At 52.2% G+C, this 16,444-nt stretch overlaps 1 protein-coding gene across 5 annotated transcripts; it reads left to right on the forward strand.

The window, feature by feature from the left end:
* Window positions 1-7,996: 7,996 nt before the first annotated feature.
* On the forward strand, window positions 7,997-16,152 carry Slc39a13 (solute carrier family 39 member 13). Of its 5 annotated transcripts, XR_013090425.2 has the most exons (11): window positions 7,997-8,099; window positions 9,503-9,811; window positions 12,187-12,300; window positions 12,598-12,719; window positions 13,091-13,192; window positions 13,299-13,388; window positions 14,133-14,201; window positions 14,444-14,576; window positions 14,735-14,834; window positions 14,941-15,093; window positions 15,202-16,152. XR_013090425.2 is itself a non-coding variant. In XM_076847205.2 (10 exons), the coding sequence occupies exons 2-10, from the start codon at window positions 9,511-9,513 to the stop codon at window positions 15,014-15,016; spliced, it is 1,107 nt and encodes a 368-aa protein (XP_076703320.1). In that variant the 5' UTR covers window positions 7,997-8,099; window positions 9,503-9,510; the 3' UTR covers window positions 15,017-16,152. The 5 variants fall into 5 exon arrangements, 4 of the variants coding, with proteins under 4 accessions (XP_076703320.1, XP_076703322.1, XP_076703323.1 ...); XM_076847205.2 differs by having other exon boundaries at window positions 14,941-16,152; XM_076847207.2 differs by having other exon boundaries at window positions 14,151-14,201; window positions 14,941-16,152.
* The last annotated feature ends 292 nt before the right edge of the window (window positions 16,153-16,444 follow it).

Raw genomic sequence — 16,444 nt, forward strand, 5'->3', positions numbered from 1 at the left:
AAAGCAGCATTCCCTGTGGCTAGAACGGGGGACGAATGTTCGCGGGTTTCAATCCCAGGTCTGCATCTGGATGTCAGAGTCACTGGATGGGGGACTTGACCCTAATGTGAGGAGAAAAGTGAGCGCCCTGGTGTGGAGATGCTGCCGGAGGGACATTGGCTTCCAACAGCCCAGGGTTGGTCCCCCTCCTTGTACACTCTCAGCTCTGACCTGGATTACTCCCACTCCACGGGTGAGGGAGTCGGGGAAGGAGCTGCTCAAGGGCCTTCTGGGAATGAGCCAGGAGGGGGCGGCTGGCCGTGAGTGGCTGGTGCCTCGCGTGCAGAACAGGACCACATCCCTGATCAGAGGCCTGTTCTCGCCGGCCCCTGTTCTATCCCAGCGGCGTGGGGGAGGGCTCCTACCCCCATTTTCCCGCCGAGATAACCGAGGCGTGGAGCCCGGCTGTCACTTGTCACTTGTCCCGAGCGGGGCGAGCGGGGCGGTAGGCTGGCCCCACCCCCACCGTTCCCCTGGCTCCCGGGCCAGGATGCCCAGCTGGGGTGGGGGGACTCCGCCGGGCGAGGTGCGGGGGCGGGGAGGCGACGCCCCGCACCGTCTCGCCGCAGGACCGACCTCGGCCCTTATCTGCTCCGGCAGCTTCCGCCCCCGCCCGCCGCAGGCCTGGCCCCGCCCCCGCCTCCGGAGCCGGACCCAGGGCCCAGGGGAGCCGAGCTGCGGCCGCTGCTGCCCAGCCGAGCGCACAGCGCCGGCCCCCAGGTGGGCAGCGGAAGTGATCACCCGGGGCGCCCCCTCCCTGCCCGGGATGCCCACCCCAGCCCCGCGAGGGCTCCCGGCCAGGCCGCCCGCCCCAGTGGAGTGGGAGGGGTCCCTTGAAGCCCCAGGGACACGAGGAGGGGGTCCGTCTATACCTGCTCTCGGGGCCCAAGACCCCCCCCACACACACACACACACTGTGTCCACTAGCGAGGTCTTCCGAGTGGGAGGGGAAAGAGAAAGGTGAAGACACCTGAGAGAAAGTGAAAAGCAAGCCACACCACAGACTAGGATGCGAGCCCTGCACCAGGGGGGCGGGTCCACCCCGAAATCCATGCAGAGTTCTTGCCCATCTTGCAGAAAAAGAGCAAGGGATCCAAGAGAAGCACAGACAAAAGCCACGAGGAGGCAGAAACAGAAGAGGAGACACATTGTCCAATAAACATCTTAGGGATGCTCAACGTCCCAGTGAGGAGGGAAATGCAAATGAAGACCACCTCGAGATGCTATTTTACACCATTAGAAGGGCAAGAGTAATCAGGTTGGCAGCACCCAGAGCTGGAGAAGAGGCGGGGCACAGGAGGGCCCTGCGCTGCCAGTCAGAGCGCAACTCCAGATAACCACTGGGGAAAACAATCTGGTTGTACCTTACAAAACTGAAAGATAGCAGAGGCTGTCACCCAGCAAACTCTCCCAGGCATAAAATCCAAAGAGGCTCTTGCACATACTCTGAGAAACACACACAGACCAGAATGTTCACAGCTGCATGTTTTTGAATAAGTGTCTGAAATAACTAAGTGCCCATTAAGGAGAGTGGATAAATAAATTACAGTAGGTTGACTCAAACAATGGCACATCATTCAGCAGAGCAAGCAAAGGACCCACGTGGCACACAACATCAGGAGTGACCCAGTACCATAGTATGCAGGGGAGAAAGTCAGTTCCTGAAGACAGGTCTCCTTCTGGTGAAGTTCAAAACCAAGCCAAATCGTATCTTTATGAATAATAGTGTGGTTCCTTCCAGTACTTTTGCTATTAGCGGAGGAGATGATTATCTTGAGTCTAAAAGACTCAAGGCTAACTGTTGAGAAACTATTAGACCCTGAAAATGTAATTGATTTATAAGGTATAAAAGGAATACATCAAGGGGCTGGGGCTGGGGCTCAGTGGTAGTGCACTTGCCTAGCATGTGTGAGACACTGGGTTTGATTCTCAGCACCACATATAAATAAATAAAATAAAGGTCTATCAACAACCACAAAAATAAATTAATAAATAAAGGAATACATCGAAATAATCTGCCTTCTTGTACACTACTGAGCCATTCAAAGTGTAATGGGAAATCGGCTTTTCAAAATATCCACAAAAATATAAAATAACTAGAAGTAAATTTGTTAATAATTATTCAGGACTCCTGATATGAAAGAAAATTGCAGAGCAGTTATTTTTAAAAATAAGAAAAGCTAAATCAAAATATTGCCTAAACATACATCTATGTGTGAGAAAACAGCATGAGGGTGTGACTCGGTGGCAGGGCACTAGCCTAGGATGCATGGGTCCCCCCTCCAGAACTGGAAAAGAAAGTGAAGGACCAATCAGATCATCCCAAAATTCAGGTTCCCTCAAACAGGAGTCAAGGAGATTGGGGGTGGGGGCCAATAACAAGTGAGCAAATATGTAAAGAAACACAGAAATTAAATTAAAAAGGGCCCCGCAAGGGCCAAGATGAGAGTGGCATAGATGCACAAGGATGTCACACCAATTTGCCTACCTGTGATAGGCGCCTGGGAAAGGGAGGACTGAATGGATGTGTATAGACTTTTATTCAGAGTGTGGGCAAAAGCTTGTCCGTTTTCCAAGAGCCCACGCTGGCAGGACAAAGGGGAAGCCTATGGATACAGGGCCCTAAAGACACACAGGCACTGAGGGTCTTCAGGCTGCGTGGACCAGGAAGGCTTCAGGGAGAGGCAGGATTTCAATTCACAGAGCTGGAAGAGCACTTCCCAGGCCTGCCTGGGGTGAGATGGGGGTTCCACTACTTGCAAAAGCAGAGAGCCTGCCTTAGCAAGTAGTGTGAGGTCTTAGGCATCATGGAACCGTTGCTGAGTGGCAGGGGGAGAGGCGGGGGCCTGCAGAGTCACTGGGCAATGTCTGGTTCAGGATTCAGGAGAGGAAGCACCCCAGGAATGCAGGAGGATGGCCAGGCCCCTCCAAGAAGAACAACCTGAGAAAGGTTCCAGAAAGGCCTATCCCTTTCAGAAAGGCCGAGTCGGAGTCCTGGGGGAGAGCGTGCCTGTGCCTCTTTTTGGCTCACCTCTCTGAGAGCCAGGTGCCTTTCTGTAAGAGACTGCCACCTACCTGCTGATCCCACAGAAAGCCCTGAGACAAGAAGGTGGGCTGCTTTCTCTTGGGAGGCTATACTCCGGAAGCATTCTCACAGCCACTGTCTGGTCAGCAGGCTCAGGGGTGGTCCACCTTCTGGGAACCTTTTCGAGGGCAGAAGTCTTCTTGCCCCCCAGAGATCCCCAGTAAAGCTGCCGGAGAAAGGAACAGCATTTAAATTCAGATCCGGGCATCCCAGAGTGGAGTGAAGAAATGGATTTCCAACTTCCAGATCCCAGACACCATGCAGAGTCACGCCATGTCTAGGCCCATCCCATCACCTCAATCCAGGAAATCCCTGAGGCCCCCAAATCACTTGATAAATGTTTCAGAAAATGCTCATTTGTGCTTAGCAGGGAGAGGAGATGGTGACCCAACCCTGACTAATGGATCTATCTATTCTTTTTGTTACTTTTACATTTTCTTTATACCCATATATCCACACACCTAAAGAATATTAGTATGCTGCCAGGTGCAGTGACACAGGCCTGTAATCTCAGTGACTTTGGAGGCTGAGGCAGGAGGATTAAAAGTTCGAAGCCAGCCTCAGCAACTAGGAGAGGCCCTGAGCAACTTAATGAAAATATGTCTCAAAATTAAAAAATACAAAATGGGATGGGGATATGGCTCAGTGGTTAAGTGCTCCTAGGTTCAATCTCAGAAGAAGAAGGAAAAGGAGAAGGAGAAGGAGAAGATATTATTATTAATATCTAACCTTTCTAGGAAACTTCCCATTGTCAGTGTTAAATGCTTTGTGTGTATTCATTCATTTAATCCTCACTACAATCTAATACAGTAATCCATTTTATAGATGAGAAGGGTGAGGTATAGACATTAAATAATGTGCCCCCCAGAAATCTGACACCAGAATGTTTTTTGTTGTACTTTAAATTTTTTAATTTATTCTACATTTTTATTTATGATCATACATAACAGTGGGACTCATGGTGACATATTTCTACTTGCACATAACACAATTTGGTCAACTTCCCTCCCCAGTAACCTCCTCCTTTCCCTCCTCTCTCCCCCTGACCTCCATCCCTTACTCTACTAGTTTCCATGGACGCCCTTTTAAAATTATTTTTTCCCTCTAGCTTCTACATATGACAGAGAACATACAACCCTTGACTATCTGAGTCTGGTTTATTTGCCTCAAAATGATGCTCTTCAGTTCCATCCAGTTTCCTGCAAATGGCATAATTTTGTTCCTCTTTATTACAGTAGATTTACTCAAACAATGGCACACCATTCAGCAGAGCCGGCAAAGGACCCCGTCACACCCTCGGGCTGATCTTCTTTTTGAGTTTTCTCACACATATATGTATGTTTAGGCAATATTTTGTTTGATTTAGCTTTTTCTTATTTAAAAAAGCTCTACAATTTTCTTTCATATTAGGAGTCTTGAATAATTATTAACAAATTTACTTCTAGCTATTTTACATTCTTGTGGATATTCCGAAAAGCCTATTTCCCATTACACTTTGAATGGTTCCGTAGTGTACAAAAAGGCAGATTATTCCAATGTATTCCTTTATTTATTTATTTTTGTAGTGTTGATAGACCTTTATTTTATTTATTTATATGTGGTGTTGAATTAAAACTCCTTGGTGTCATATGGTGATTCCATTCCTGTTCTTTTGAGGAAACTCCATACTGATTTCCATGATGGTTGTACTAATTTACAATCCCACCAACAGTGTGTAAGTGTTCCTCTTAATCCACATTCTTGTCAGCATTTATTATTAACATGTTTTCTTGGTGGCTACCATTAAAACTGGAGTGAAATGAAATCTCAGTGTAGTTTGTGTGTGTGTGTGTGTGTGTGTGTGTGTGTGTGGTGCTGGAGATTGAACCCAGAGCCTTGCACATTTGAGGCCAGCACTCTACCAACTGAGCTATAGCCCCCAATCCTGAAATCTCAGTGTGGTTTTGATTTGCATTTCCCTGATTGCTAAAGACGTTGAGTATTTTTTCACATATTTATTGTCATTTGAATTTCTTCTTTTGAGCCTGGCATGGTGGTGCACATCTGTAATCCTAGATACCTGGGAAGCTGAGGCAGGAGGATTTCAAGTTTGAGTCCAGATTGTACAACTTAGTGAGACCCTGTCTCAAAATAAAAGATAAAACATGCTGGGCATGGTGGCACACACCTATAAACCTAGAGGCTCCAAAGTTCAAAGTTCAAGTTCAAAGCCAGCCTCAGCAACAGTGAGGTGCTAAGCAACTCAGTGAGGCCCTGTCTCTAAATAAAATACAAAATAGGGCTGGGGATGTGGCTCAGAGGTAAAGCACCTGCCTAGCATGTGGGAGGCACTGGGTTTAATCCTGAGCATCACATAAAGCAAAATAAAGACATCGTGTCCACCTATAACTAAAAAATAAATATTTTTTTTTAAAAATTTATCATTTCTGGCTGGGTGTGGTGGTGCATCTTGTAATCCCAGTGACTCAGGAAGCTGAGGCAGGAGGATTACAAGTTTGAGGCCAGTCTCAGCAATGTAGTGAGACTCTGCCTCAAAAATAAAAAATATTAAAAAAACACAAAAAACAAAAAAACCAAAATGGAGTTCAGTAGTAAAGCACCCTTAGGTTCAATCCCCAGTACCAAAATATAAAACAAATTTTCTAAGCATGGTGGCACATGCCTGTAATCCCAGTGATTTGGGAGGCTGAGGCAGGAGGATCCCAAGTTCATGGTCAGCCTCAACCACTTAGTGAGGCCCAAAGCAATTTAGTGAGACCCTGTCTCAAAACAAAAAATAGAAAGGGCTAGGAATGTAGCTCAATGGTAGATCATTTGCCAGGCATATGCAAGGCCCTGGGTTCAATCCCCAGTACCACAAAATCATCATCATCATCATCATCATCATTAAGGTACAGTGGGGCACACCTTTAGACCCAGCTACTAGGCAGGCCTGGTCAGGAGGATTGCTTGAACCCAGGAGTTTAAGACCAATCTGAGCAACATAACTAGACTCTGTCTTGATAAAATATTAAAAAACTGTACACAAAGCCAGCTATGTGTAGAACATTAGAACTTCTTCTAACTGTAGTTTAGTATCTCCCTTTATCTGTGCCTCTCTCCCTTTCCCAGTCTCTAGGGACCTCTAGTCCACTCTCTACTTCTGTGAGGTCAGCTTTTTGAGTTTCCATGTCCAAGTCAGTATTTTAAACAGCCGCACACGGGTCTGCCAACTGTATTTTTTCACCTGATTCTCGTGCTTGTCTCTCTAACTCATTAGGGAGTCTGATGGTGGAAGTCCCAGGAAAGGGTAGTGAGTAGGCAGCAAGTGGCATTTCTGTGGGGGTCTTGCCCACTCCCTTGCCTGATGACCAGAAACCCTCAGCCCCCAGAGGCAGGAATGCTGACAATGTTATTGTGAAATCATTTGCATATTGTGAAGTGCTTTGCATAGGACGGAGTGATTTGCATAGAGGGGCACCTTAGAGGTCCCAGGGCAGCATCACTGAGTGTCTTCTCCTCTTCTCAAGAATCTAATCCGGGCTTCCATTTCAGAACTCAGAAGGATGTCCTGGCAGAGCTATAGGCCTGGGAGGGGTAGACAGGGAACTTACAGAAGACAAGCTGCCCACCTGGAAGAAGCTGGGGGTCTGGGAAGGGCAGACATTAAAAGTATGAAGTAGGACAGGCATCAGATGCCAACTCATGGGAGCTGAGTGTGCCCTCAGAGTCCCTCAGCAGAGAAAAAAGTGGGGAACAACAAATAGGGAGGCTGAGAGATCCCATGGGAGGTTAATGAGGTTGAGACTCAAGAGACCCCAACTTTGTCACAATCTCTGCCAAAATGCAGTACCCACATTCCCCTTCCTGAATACTCTCCCATGCTTTCTCTTATGCCCAGAAAGATGCAAAGTGGAACAGCCAGACCACACTTGCACTGCTGTTCAGGCTGAGAAGTTAGACGTGCTATTACATGCTCTGGGTTGACGGACACCCAAGTTTCAATTCTGGCTCTGCCATCAGTGCCACTGTGTTACCTTAAGCTAACAGTACCCACCTCGAGGATCAAATGAGAATTGGGTGAGGCAGTGCAGAGAGAATGGCACGGAGTAGATGTTCAGTAAATCTTAGTTACTGTAATAACTGCTGTAATAATTACTATAATCATTGCTATACAAGACTTCAGAGTTCAGGTCTAGTGGCTGCTAGGTGAAGGGAGCAGAGTCCCGTAGGTTTGGACTTCTGAGAAGCCACTATGCATTGGACCCCAAAGGGTTACAAGTCCTGGAGACAGTGGCCTGAGGTTCCCAGTGAAAAACCAAAGCATAAAAATAATTCGATGAGTAAGAATAAAATTCCCTCTTCTGAGGTTCCCGGGGCCAGGCCCCTCCCTGCGGCAGGCACTTCCCCTTTCCCTTGTTCATGGAGGAGCCAGGCTCGGCTGACTCACAGCAGGAGAGCCACAGCCATCCACCATCCTCCCATCCCCGCCCCAGGCCCGGCCCGGGCAGCGCGATCTGGCAGTCGAGTGCGCCCCCGTGCGGCCACGGGCGGGACTGCATCACTGGAGAGGAAGCGGCGGCCCCGCCGGCAAGCCCAGCCGCCACTCGATCGCGGTCCCCGCGGGCCGCCACCCTCGCCCTTGCCCAACTTGGCTCGTCGCGGTACCGTGGAGCTCCCACTTCCGCCCGGCCCTCCCTGCCGCCCCGTCGTCCGGCCCGAACGGAAGTGCACTGTCTGCGCCGGTCCCCCATGGCCATGAGGCGGAAGCGCCCCCCGCCGCTACTCCCTCTGGCCCCGCGAAGCGCGGCGCATCGGGTTCCGGACGGCCTCGTGTGACGTGGCCGCGCGCCGGGGGCGGCTCCGGGCCGGGGGCCGGGCGGCGGGGTCGGGCGGGGCAGAGCCGGGGCGGGGCACGGCATCGCTGCTGGATGGCCGGGCCCGCCCGGAGCGCCGCAGCTGCCGCCGCCGCCGCCACCGCCGCTGCCGCCGCACGGTGAGTGACCTCCGGACCCTCAGGGCTCCGTCCGGGCGGGAAGGACCCGGCTAATCCCCTGACCCGTCCCTCTGGTCCCGGTCAAACATGGGCCCCTCTCCCAGAACCTGGGAGTTGAACTTGCCCGTCTTGGACTCTTGTTCCCTGTCGTCCCACACTTGGCCCCCATCTCTCCCTCGCTGCCCTCCTGGGCGCTGTCTCCGCCACCATCCACTCCGGCTCTCTTGACCCCCTGCCTCTGGCTCTTTTCCCTCTCTTCTCTGATGAACACTCCCTGGAGCCCCAGCCCCTCTCCCAACCTGTGGTCCTTGCCCTTCTATATGACCTGCCAAGGACTTGGCCTGGGCCAGTCCTGTCTTGGTCCCAGTGGAGCACAGCTGCTTCCAGGGGGTCTAGGTTAGTTAAGGCCAGGAGATCCCAGGTGGGCATCTTTCCCACCATCCAGAAGCAGCTGCTTTATCTCCCTCCCACTTCCATCAGCTGATGAGGAAACTGAGGCAACCCAAGGTCACAGCCAGCATGAGGCAGGGCAGACCACATTAAACCTCATGCCTGAGTTTCCAGATTGAACTTTTCCATTGGTTGACTCACAACCTCATCCTGTGATCCTCCAGCAGGGCACATTCCTCCCCCAGTATAAGGAGGGCCCCTGTGCTGCCTCCTGCCAGGAATCCACCTGCATTATCAAGCTGGGCTGGTCTTCACAATTCTGTGAGGGAGGCAGGATCTAGCTCCATCCCATGAATGAGGACGCTGAGGCTCAGAGGGGGCTTCAAGAATTGCCCATAGTCAGACAGCTGAAAGTGCAGAGCACCAAGTTAACCAGTCTGCACAGCTAGTGCCCCTCATCTGTGCATCTCCTGACTAAAGCATCCTTTAGTCAGATCTCCTGTCTGTCCCTGTGCCCCAGGAACACTGGGTTCATTTCCTAGGAAAAGGCTGTGTTGGTTCTCTCTAGCTCCTCTGCTCTGATCCTCCACCTGAGCCCCCAGTGCCATCCCATCAACCTAGACAGTGCTGGCCTCAGTTCCTGGAGTGTCCTCACCAACGCACATCCTGACTGCAAAGCCTCTCCTGGCAGCCAGAGACACCCGGCTGGGCTGGGCCTGCCGGTGGCTGAAGGGAGCCCAGCCAGCACCTCACCCAGTCATTAGGGAAAGTTTAGCCTCAGGCGGACGTGCTGACACACAGTTTGGAATCAGCTCAGAAGGAAAAAATGTGTGGTCCTTAGGAGAGGAAGTATGGAAGAGAGAGCCCCTTTGCTCTGACCAAAGGGATCCTCCAATGCCTTTGGTAGAGCCAGCAAGAAGGTGGATGCCATGGCCATTAAGGGGACAGGAGGAGGGAGATGCCACGTTTCCTAAGCAGGTGGCAACTCATGTAAATGGCTTTGTATTTTTCAGCACGCGGCATGCTTGGATGTCCCTACTCTGGCTGTGGCATGGAGGGCCAAAGGCTCCTCTTCCTCACTGCCCTTGCCCTAGAGCTCCTGGGAAGGGCTGGGGGGTCCCAGCCAGCCCCCCGGAGCTGGGGAGCTGCAGCAGCCTGTCGCCTGGACAACAATGAAAGCGAGTCCTGGGGGGCCCTGCTGAGCACAGAGAGGCTAGACACCTGGATCTGCTCCCTCCTGGGCTCACTCATGGTGGGACTCAGTGGGGTCTTCCCATTGCTTGTTATTCCCCTGGAGATGGGGACCATGCTTCGCTCAGAAGGTGGGTGACCCTCCAGGGGCACCAGTGGGCAGCCAGCAGGTGGGAAATGTGCTGCTGCTCTTCTTGGAAGACCCCTGGTCTCAGGTACTAGGTCACAGTGTGACTGAGATGGAGGGCAGGGTCACCTCAGTCCTCTGGGCACAGGGTGTTGTGTTCATTTGTTCATTCATCCAGGCATCTGTTTATTATTTCAGTCAGCAAACATTTACTAGACTCAATGTGAACAGTGGTTGGAAATATGGCTGCCAGGCTACCTGGGCTTAAGTCCTGGCTCTGCCACTTACCAGCTAAATAGTACAGGGCAATTTACTTCACTTCCGCCTGCCTCAGTCTTCCAATCTTAAAAATGGGGTAATGGGACTGGAGATGTGGCTCAGTAGTTGAGTTTGATCTCCAGCAACTTCCCCCAAATGAGGATAATAGTATTTGTTTCTACCTTGAAGAGTAAATGAACTGTCACACATAGAGCACTCAGATTGGTTGGTGTGGGGAAAGGGCTGGGTGTTCACATGACTCATGCTGAACTTTGGGATGCAGTGGTGAGAGAAGCGTCACCTCTCCCTTCAGTCTCAGCTCATGGTGTGGAAGAGTTCTAGGCCAGGAACTGCCTTTCCCAGGAATATGCAGGAGGCTGATGCAGGGCCTGCCTCCAGGAAGGGACCTGGGAGATGAGGCCAGGCGTGGATGGGGGGCTTTCGCTAAACTACACTTTTGTTCCATATGCACTGCCTGCCTGTTCATAGATAACATGTTATAATTAAAAAATTAAAAGGTTACATGGCACAGGCCTTGTCATGCTAACTGGGAGGCTGAGACAGGAGGATCAGCCTGAGCAACTTAGTGAGACCCTGACTCAAAATAAAAGATAATGGGCTGGCGTTGTGGCTCAGTGGTACAGCGCTTGCCTAGCATGCAAGAGAGCCTGGGTTTGATCCTCAGCACCACATATAAATAAATAAATAAATAAAATACAAGTATTCTGTCCATCTAAAACTAAAATAAATAAACAAAAATAAAAGATAAGAAGGACTGGGGATGCAGCTCAGTGGTAGTAATAGAACATTTGCCTACCATGCACAAAGGCCCTGGGTTCAATCCCCTATTAAAAAAAAAATTAAAAGATTATATGGGAAGCTACTAAAAATGCAGGTGATGGGCTGGGGATGTGGCTCAAGCGGTAGCACGCTTGCCTGGCATGCGTGCGGCCCGAGTTCGATCCTCAGCACCACATACAAACAAAGATGTTGTGTCCGCTCAAAAATAAATAAATAAATATTAAAATTCTCTCTCTCCTCCTCTCTCTCTTAAAAAAAAAAAAATGGAGGTGCCTATTTCCCAGCCCAAGAGTGTGACCTAGCTGGGTGCAGTGACACATACTTGTAATCCCAGCTACTGAGAAGGCTGAGGCAGGAGGATCACAAATTCAAGGCCAGCCTTGGCAATAATTAAAAAATTAAAAAAGAACTAGGATATAGCTCAGTGGTAGAGTGTCCTTGGGTTCAAGCTCCAGTGACACCAAACAAAACAAAAAAGCACCCCAAGAGTGACCTCTTAGAGCAGGACTGGGGCCCTAGGAGACTGTTAGAAAAGAGCACCCATTAGGTTTGTGCTGCCTGCTAAGCTCAGGAACAGTTTATTTACCAGATGGTTCCAGAACTCTGTGCCAGGTTCTGGATTGGGGGTTGGCACTACACCTGTGAACAGAATCCTTGTGGGGCCCTATCATGCCCATGTATCAGCTCATCCAAGGTCAACATAGGGAGCACTTGGATTATGGGTTCCATTTCACAGGCACAGAGAGGTTCTCTGACCAGCTCAAGGTTGCACAGCTTAGAATAGCAGCTTTCCTGGGGATGCCACCCGACTATCCAGCTGCCTCTGCCCTCTAGGCCTCAGTTACTCTATCAAACCAAGGACTTGAATGTGGTTCCTGTAGGGCCCTTCCAAATCTGGATGCTGCAAGTCTGCAAAAGTTCCCAAATCTGCAACTCTTATGAGAGTGTCAGCACAGAAGAAATTTCCACTTAATAAGCATTTGTCATTTTAATTACCACAAGATTCAATTTACAGACAGGGAAACTGAGTCTCAGAAGTTCTCTGAAGGACACCTGGTATTAGGTTGGGGAGCTGGGACCTATCAGGCTCCAAAGCCCAGCCTTGCAATCATGATGCACTATTGACTCATGGTAGGCCAACAGATCACAGTGTGTCTCTGCTGAGCACCCAGCCTTTTGCTGTGCCTGTCAGAACAGCAGCCCATAGCCAGCCTTCCTGAAGCTTGCAGTCTGGCCAAGACAACAGAAAGCCCAATATGCTGAGCAAACAGAGGTCAGGTCAGTGGCTCGGCCTCAGAACCCCGTGTCTCTGTCTTGTAGCTGGGGCCCGGCGCCTGAAGCAACTGCTCAGTTTTGCCCTGGGGGGACTCTTAGGCAACGTGTTTCTGCACCTGCTGCCTGAGGCATGGGCCTACACATGCAGCTCCAGCCCTGGTGAGTGAGGCTGCAGGCTGGGGGCAAGAGGGCAGGAGCAGGGAGCTGGTGCCAATGCCCAGTGTTGGTCTAGGCTCTGCCTGCTGTCAGAGTGACTGGGAGAGGGATTTGGCAAGGAACTTGCCGGAGAGGGAAGGTCATTGCCCTGGTCCCAGTACCCTGGCATGTATGGGAGTCCTGAGATCAGCTGCCTGGCCAGTTAGTCTTCGGACCCTGTCACTGTCCCAGACTAGGCCCCATTCCAAATGACCCCCTCTGATGGTGCTGGCCTTGGCATGGTCTGTGCTCCCCCGGCAGGTGGTGAGGGCCAGAGCCTGCAGCAGCAACAGCAACTAGGACTATGGGTCATCGCTGGCTTCCTGACCTTCCTCGCATTGGAGAAGATGTTCCTGGACAGCAAGAAGGAGGGGGCCAACCAGGTGAGCCCTGAATCCTAGAGCCTGGATATGCCAGCCTGTTCTGGGGTGGTGCTCAGGGCCTGGACCAAATTTTGAATTAAGTCCTTCAAAATAGTGGTCTCCTGGCCCTCTTTGGGAAGATCTGGGGAGGGAGGCTGGACCAACCTTGGGAAGATCTGGGGAGTGCCAGCATCAACCCCTGCCCTGGCTTGTGCTGATAGTGACAGGCGGGTGGGAGCGAGGGTTGGCTGTTTTGGGCACCTAGTGGATCAAATGGCCGAGAAGCCTAGCCAGATAAGAGTTACTCCCTGTCTCTTCTCCATCTCACTCTCCCCTCTGTCTGCCCTGAGTGGGGGGCATCTAATATCACCTCTTTCTCCTCCTGGCTGTAGGCCCCCAGCAAAGACCCCACTGCTGCCGCGCTCAATGGAGGCCACTGTCTGGCCCAGCCGGCTGCAGAGCCCGGCCTGAGAGCCGTGGTCCGGAACCTCAAAGTGAGTGGCCCACTCCGGGCCCCCTTCCTACAGCCACAAAGCTGAGTGGCCAGCCCAGCTCAGCCCTCCTGCCTGGCTCAGCCTGGCTTTCTCTCCCCTTACCCAGGTCAGTGGCTATCTCAACCTGCTGGCCAACACCATAGACAACTTCACTCACGGGCTGGCCGTGGCTGCCAGCTTCCTTGTGAGCAAGAAGGTGAGTTGAGGCTTGGCAGCAGGTCTCATGTATTTCTGGCTTGAGGGGGATGATGGTAGCAGTGTGATTCCACCTCCAAAATATGCCAGGTCTGTCTCCTTGTGTTTTCCATTATCAGTACCTTCATCTAAGCCTCCGATTTCACTGTGGCTCTCTTGGATGTTGCCATGGCCGCCTCCTCATCTACCAGCGCCTTCACTCATGAGCCCCTACTGTGTTCTTGTTGCCCACACTCCTTGTTGGGGTGCCTCTATCAAGCTGCTAGGCTTGGCCACTGCCTGCTTCTAGGTGCTTCTTCCTTTACTTCCTCCCTGGGTGATCTGGCCTCAGTGCTCATCTGCCTACTCTTGAACTGGCCTAACTCTTTCCCACTTCACACTCTGCTCTCTGCCTGAAATGTTCTTCCTCCCTCTTAGCTGACTCCTCATCTTTAGGACCTTGGCTTAGATGTACTTCCTCAAAGAGGCCTTTGCTGCCAGCTCCTCAGTCCACTTTGGTCCCTGTCCTCCCAGCCCCATAGCACCTGGTCCACCCTCTCCCTCACAGAGCTGCTCTGGGAGGGGCCACACAGGTGTCATGTGTGCAGTCCTTGTCTCTCCCCCTAGACCGTTAGCTTCAAGAGGCAGACTCCTTGTTGCTTTTAGTCACTGTTGTCTTTCCAGTAGCGTTTGCCCAGACTAGAGCAAACATTTGTAAAGTGGGTGGGCATGAGGAGTACCAAGACCCTCAGCACAGACCCTGCAGACCCTCCCCTCCCCACAGATCGGGCTCCTGACCACCATGGCCATCCTCTTGCATGAGATCCCCCACGAGGTGAGTGCCCAGAGGGTTACCTCAAGGGCCTATGTCTGAAGGGTTCCCATGCTCAGCAGGGGCTTGCTTGGAGCTTGGGAAAGGCTTTGGGGTGGGCCTGCCCTGCAGTGGTAGGCTGGAGACTACAGCCTCCTCAGGATTTGCCCTGGGAGCAGGGGACTGGGTGTGCATGTCCGAACCTGAGGCACTCAGGTGATCTGGCCCAGCTGAGGCCCATGGCAAACATCTGCTCCTCCCCCCAGGTGGGCGACTTTGCCATCTTGCTCCGGGCCGGCTTTGACAGATGGAGCGCAGCCAAGCTGCAGCTCTCAACAGCACTGGGGGGCCTTCTGGGCGCCTGCTTTGCCATCTGTACACAGTCCCCCAAGGGAGTAGGTACGGGCTTGGTGGGTGATGGTGGTGGACAGAGGAGGGCCAGCCATGGGTTTGCAGGCGTGGGGCTGGGGTCTCTCTCATCTTCCCTCCACAGCCCGTTGGAGGGATGGGAGATGAGTCCCCTGGGCTCAGCAGTCAGGCATCTTCTTCGCCTGCAGAGGAAACGGTGGCCTGGATCCTGCCCTTTACCTCTGGTGGCTTTCTCTATATCGCCTTGGTGAACGTGTTGCCTGATCTCTTGGAGGAAGATGACCCTTGGTGAGTGACCCACTGTTGGCAGTCACAGTGGGGCCGCAGGGTGGGGGGGCTTCTGGCCTCTGCTGCCCACTCTGAGCTGCCCACGAGCCAGCTGCTCTCCCCACAGGCGCTCCCTGCAGCAGGTGCTCCTGCTATGCTCTGGCATCACGGTGATGGCGCTGCTCTCACTCTGCGTCGAGTAACCTCCGCTGGTGCCCTACCCCATACAGCAATAAGAGACTCGGATTCACTCTGTGACCTTGTGTGTGAAGCAGAGAAGGCGAGTGCTTGAGAGAACCAGCCTCTGACCAGACAGGAGGGTGCGTGTGGTGTGCACATGTGGTCAGAGGTGTGTGTGTGAGACCGACACTGTGATCTCCGTGCGCAGGGCCCAGCATTGCACCTACCCCTGCCCTGCTGCAGCCTCCTCTCCCTGCCACCCTGTTGTCTTGCACCAGCTGGAGTGAACAGTGAGGAATAGCAGAGGCCTTCCCTGCCAGGACCCCAAAAGGAGTGAGAGCAGCCCAAGGATCCCAGGCTGCAAGGAACCCCAAAGCTATACTGCCTCTGCTGGGGCCTCCTGGGGCCTCTGGCTTGAGGGGGCAACCCTGTGCTCATGCAGCCCAGCCCCAAGAAGCCTAGGGGCCTAAGCTGGGGTAGCTTCTCTCTGCTGTGTCCATTTTCCTGGCCTTGCCTTTGCCACCTCGACAGCCAAAGAAAGGGGAGGCAGGTTTTCCTGTAGCCCCCAACCCCACTTAGCACTGATGATCCTACCCCTCCAAGCACTGAGCAGGGAGCTGGAGGACCTTTCCTTCAGGGCCGCCTGCCCAGACTAGCTCCTGTTTCCCCGGTGAATGCTCCCTGGCAGTGCTGGCAGCTCTTGCCACCTCCAGCTGCCAAACAGCAGCCTGCAGGGCAGCAAGCAGCCCCAACTGGCCAGAGGCCTCCCAGTCCAGCTCAGGGATGCTCCTGCCAACACAGGCTCTGACAGACATGCCTGGGGCAGGAGGAATGAGCCAGGCTGCCCTTCCCTGCTTGGCCCCTTCTCTTCTGCCCATGGAGGTAAGGTGGGCGTGGCGAAGGCTCCACATTGTCAGCGCTCAGGAATGTGCTCTGGGAGAATGCTGAAGCCATAATCCCCAGCTATTTCCCTTGGCTGGCGCCCAGGTACTCAGCTGGCCCACTCCACAGCCAGGATCCAATCCTGCTGCTAGACTGTGGATATTTAGAGAAGTGGCCGTGGAGAGGGTCTCTCATGGTCCTACAGCTATCGTACTGTGGTACCATCTGTATCTGTAAATACCTGTTCTATAGATATGAATAAATATTCTTCACAGAAGGGCCGCCTCTGTTCTGCACACCGGGGTTTCTGCTAAGGCTGTAGCCATGTCCTTGCCTGTTACCCTCATGGTGCTCCTATTTTCTTCAGTTTTGTTGTTAGGCTTCTAACCCAATAACAGCTGAGCATTGACACGAGTCTGGCCCAGGGCCTCTTTAGCTCCTCAATGCCCTCAAGTATGTTCTCTTTATTTATTTAATATTTATTTTTAGTTATAGTTAGATATAATACCTTTATTTATTCATTTTTATGTGGTGTCGAGGATTGAACCCAGGGCCTCAAGGTGAGCACT

Source organism: Callospermophilus lateralis, chromosome 2, assembly GCF_048772815.1.
Source record: "Callospermophilus lateralis isolate mCalLat2 chromosome 2, mCalLat2.hap1, whole genome shotgun sequence".
NCBI lineage: Eukaryota > Metazoa > Chordata > Mammalia > Rodentia > Sciuridae > Callospermophilus > Callospermophilus lateralis.

Bases quoted from the DNA above. Each gene is read 5' to 3' on its own strand.
- Slc39a13 (XM_076847205.2), top strand. From the start codon at position 9,511: ATGCTTGGATGTCCCTACTCTGGCTGTGGCATGGAGGGCCAAAGGCTC. The intron at 9,812-12,186 runs GTGGGTGACCCT...TCTGTCTTGTAG, and splicing joins GACCATGCTTCGCTCAGAAG to CTGGGGCCCGGCGCCTGAAG. The intron at 12,720-13,090 runs GTGAGCCCTGAA...TCCTGGCTGTAG, and splicing joins AGAAGGAGGGGGCCAACCAG to GCCCCCAGCAAAGACCCCAC.